This window comes from Vombatus ursinus, unplaced genomic scaffold (assembly GCF_900497805.2).
Source record: "Vombatus ursinus unplaced genomic scaffold, bare-nosed wombat genome assembly UNPS02014825.1, whole genome shotgun sequence".
NCBI classification, from domain to species: domain Eukaryota; kingdom Metazoa; phylum Chordata; class Mammalia; order Diprotodontia; family Vombatidae; genus Vombatus; species Vombatus ursinus.
Genome location: NW_020954603.1, coordinates 3264078 through 3266751, shown reverse-complemented (window position 1 = coordinate 3266751; position 2674 = coordinate 3264078). Strand labels below are relative to the sequence as shown.

General features: G+C 54.0%; 2 protein-coding genes across 5 annotated transcripts in view; both read left to right on the top strand.

Annotated features, from left to right (window-relative positions):
* Window positions 1–2674, top strand: part of AGBL4 (ATP/GTP binding protein like 4) — a 790143-nt gene that overhangs the window by 640993 nt on the left and 146476 nt on the right. The gene's annotated exons all lie outside the window — the stretch shown is intronic.
* BEND5 (BEN domain containing 5) overlaps window positions 1–2674 on the top strand; it is a 46349-nt gene that overhangs the window by 14867 nt on the left and 28808 nt on the right. The window contains exon 2 of one of the 4 annotated variants that reach the window (XM_027837986.1): window positions 845–978. The exons of 1 other annotated variant lie outside the window; for it this stretch is intronic. In XM_027837986.1, coding sequence (XP_027693787.1) covers window positions 845–978 — 134 coding nt within the window. Of the gene's footprint in view, window positions 1–844; window positions 979–2674 lie in introns of those variants that run through there. 2 more of the 4 variants (XM_027837987.1, XM_027837988.1) reach the window with 2 other exon arrangements.

Sequence of the window (2674 nt, the reverse complement as noted above, 5' to 3'; positions counted from 1 at the left end):
CTTCTGTCGTCTCAGCATGTCTCAGCATCACAGATGGCTCCCCTAATATAGAAGCAAGTGTCCAGAGTCCAGTGGGATTCCCTTCCATTCCCGGAGCTGCTCCAGGTCCCAGCCTGGAGAAGCAGCCCTGAGCTGAGCAGACATCTTTGCAGACCCTTGCCCAGGGTCACCAAGCCCTGGGAGGCCGTGGCTCAGAGCTGAACTTGGGGATTCTTGGTCTTTTGTTTCTTCACAATACCTGACTTAGATGGTGCTTATTTCTCCATGATCATCCTTCTCTAATGGGATGTGGAGATTCAGGAGAACAGAAATTCATCCAAAGTGTATCTCAGAAAGACCCTACCCCGCAGAATCACATCCACTAAAACACCGTACACATCCAAAATGTGATCCCCTTCCCCAGCACAAGCTTTGTTTTGTCTTTGAGCTGGTCGAGTGCCAAATGCTCCCTTCTAGGTTATGCTGGGATTGGGGGACGCTTGAGGAGAAAGGGAAGAGGAGTCCAGTTCCTGGGATCTCATTTGGAGATCTTTCACGATGCCCCCGTCAGGGCCCCAGAGCTCATCGAAGCTGTCATGGAAAGTTCTGGCCTGGGCGTCTCGGTGGTGCCACTGACTCATTGTGTGACTTTGGGCATGTTCCTGGCCCTCCCTCCTTGAACAGTGATGGGCTCAGTGGTTCTGGGATCCCTTGCATCTCAGCCGTCCCATAATTCCATGAGGGAGCTTTCTCATTTTTAACTGGTCTTGCCAAAAGCGTTAGCTAGCACTTGGGATGCCTGGGCACCCGGAGGGCATCTTTCTACCTGCATAACTCACTTTGTTTTTTTCATGTATGTTTTCAGAGGACAAAACTGACCTTGAAAATAGTGTCATGCAGAAGAAAATCAAAATCCCCAAACTTTCCCTCAATCACGTAGAAGATGAGGAGGAAGTCCGAGACTATGGCGATGATGATGGGGAGTTTAGACACAGTAAGGTATCGCCTTCTTTCCTGTCTTGGGAAGGGCTTGAGGCCTTGGGGGAGTAGCTGTAGCCTAAGAATTCCCCTGGTCACCTTGTATGAAATTAAGAGGGATCAATGTAAAGTCCAACACTGGGGTTCAAAAAATCAACTGCTCAAGTACAGGCTTGAGGAGGTGTGGCGAGCCAGCGGGGGTCAATGAGATCTTGGGGTCTGAGTGGATGACAGTCCCCAGCCCAGCATAGCAACCGAAACCCCAGGGGTTTATGGCAGACCTTAGGCTGCCTTAGGAGGGGGATAATGTCCAGAGGAGCATCGTGCCCTTCCTCCCAGGTCACCCTGCATACGGTTGGCTCAGTGGGTCCAGTCCTGGGCACCACAGCTTACAAAGGACATTGAAGAACTGGAAAGTAACCAGTTTGTGTCTGTGCTGTTGGAGGGACAATGAAAGGCAGTGAGCATGTTGAGCTTGGAGAAGAGACAGTGTAGGAGGCCATGGCGGTGGAAGGATTAGCTTTGTTCTGCTTGGCCCCAGTGGGAGAATTGGCAACGGCCAGGGGTGGGAGGAGAACTTTCATCTCCTTCCCAAAGTGGAGTGGACTCCCTCCGAAGGCCCCGTGGCTGGCGCCCAGTGGGGAAGAGTCTTCAAGCAAAGACTGAAGGGCGTGTGTCAGGGACACAGCTGCCCCATCTCCACTTTTGTGGAGCCCCTCCTCTGGCTTCTACTGTACAGTGAGGGCACGATCAGAAGGCAGGACATTGATGGCCTTTCAGTGTGTCAGCAATTCTGAATGCTTTCTCACCACCGTCCTGTGAGGTAGGCCTTTCGAGTGTAGAGATGAGGGAACTGAGGTCAGAGGCAAGTGAGTGGCTTAGGATCACAGAGCGGACAGGTGCTAGGGCCATGGACTTTAGAGCTGGAAGGCCCTTAGGAACCATCTCATCTAAAGCCCTCCTTTCACAGTGGAAGAAACTGGGACCGAAACAGGGAAATGGGCCTGCCCTCCAGTCCACACAGCTAGGAGGCAGTAGTGTCAGGATCAGAACCCAGGTCCCTCGCTCTGGCAGAGGCAGATCCTGGGCAGGAGCCAAATGATGGCCCTGGCGCCTGCCGGCTCTGAAGTGCTTGGCGGCATTGTGCTGGTTGTGTGCCAGCCACCTGCTCTAGCCTTCCCTCTGGAAACTTCTTTATGCATTTGGTCGGTGAGAGAGTTGGTATCATAGAGCTGTGAGCCCCAAGGCAGCAGAGGGCCTGGGGGCCTGTGGCCTGCCCAGCCTTGCGGTCATGGTGACTTACCCTCTGGCCCATAGGCCCCATATTCCAGGAGCGGGGCTGAGGGGCAGAGCGAGGAGAGACTCACTGTACTCCTCCTCAGGTCGGGCTTTCCCCGGGCCGCTGGGGCTCCTGGAAAGAGCAAGTGCTAGGTGGGAGCTGCGGGCCACCTTTGATCCTGGGGTCATCTTCAAGGACTCTCTTGGCTGAGACATTCAAAACAGAGAATGTCAGAGCTAGGAGGGGCCTAAGACTATGGAACATAGAGTGTGAGCACTGTGCTCTTCTGTTCTTAAGGCCCCTCCTAGCTGTGACATTCCCTGTTCTCAGGGCCCCCTCAGCTCTGCCATCCTGTTTAAGGCCTCTCCCAGCTCTGACATCCCCTGTTCTAAGGCCCCTCCCAGCCCTGACATCTCCTGTTCTGAGGCCCCTCCCAGC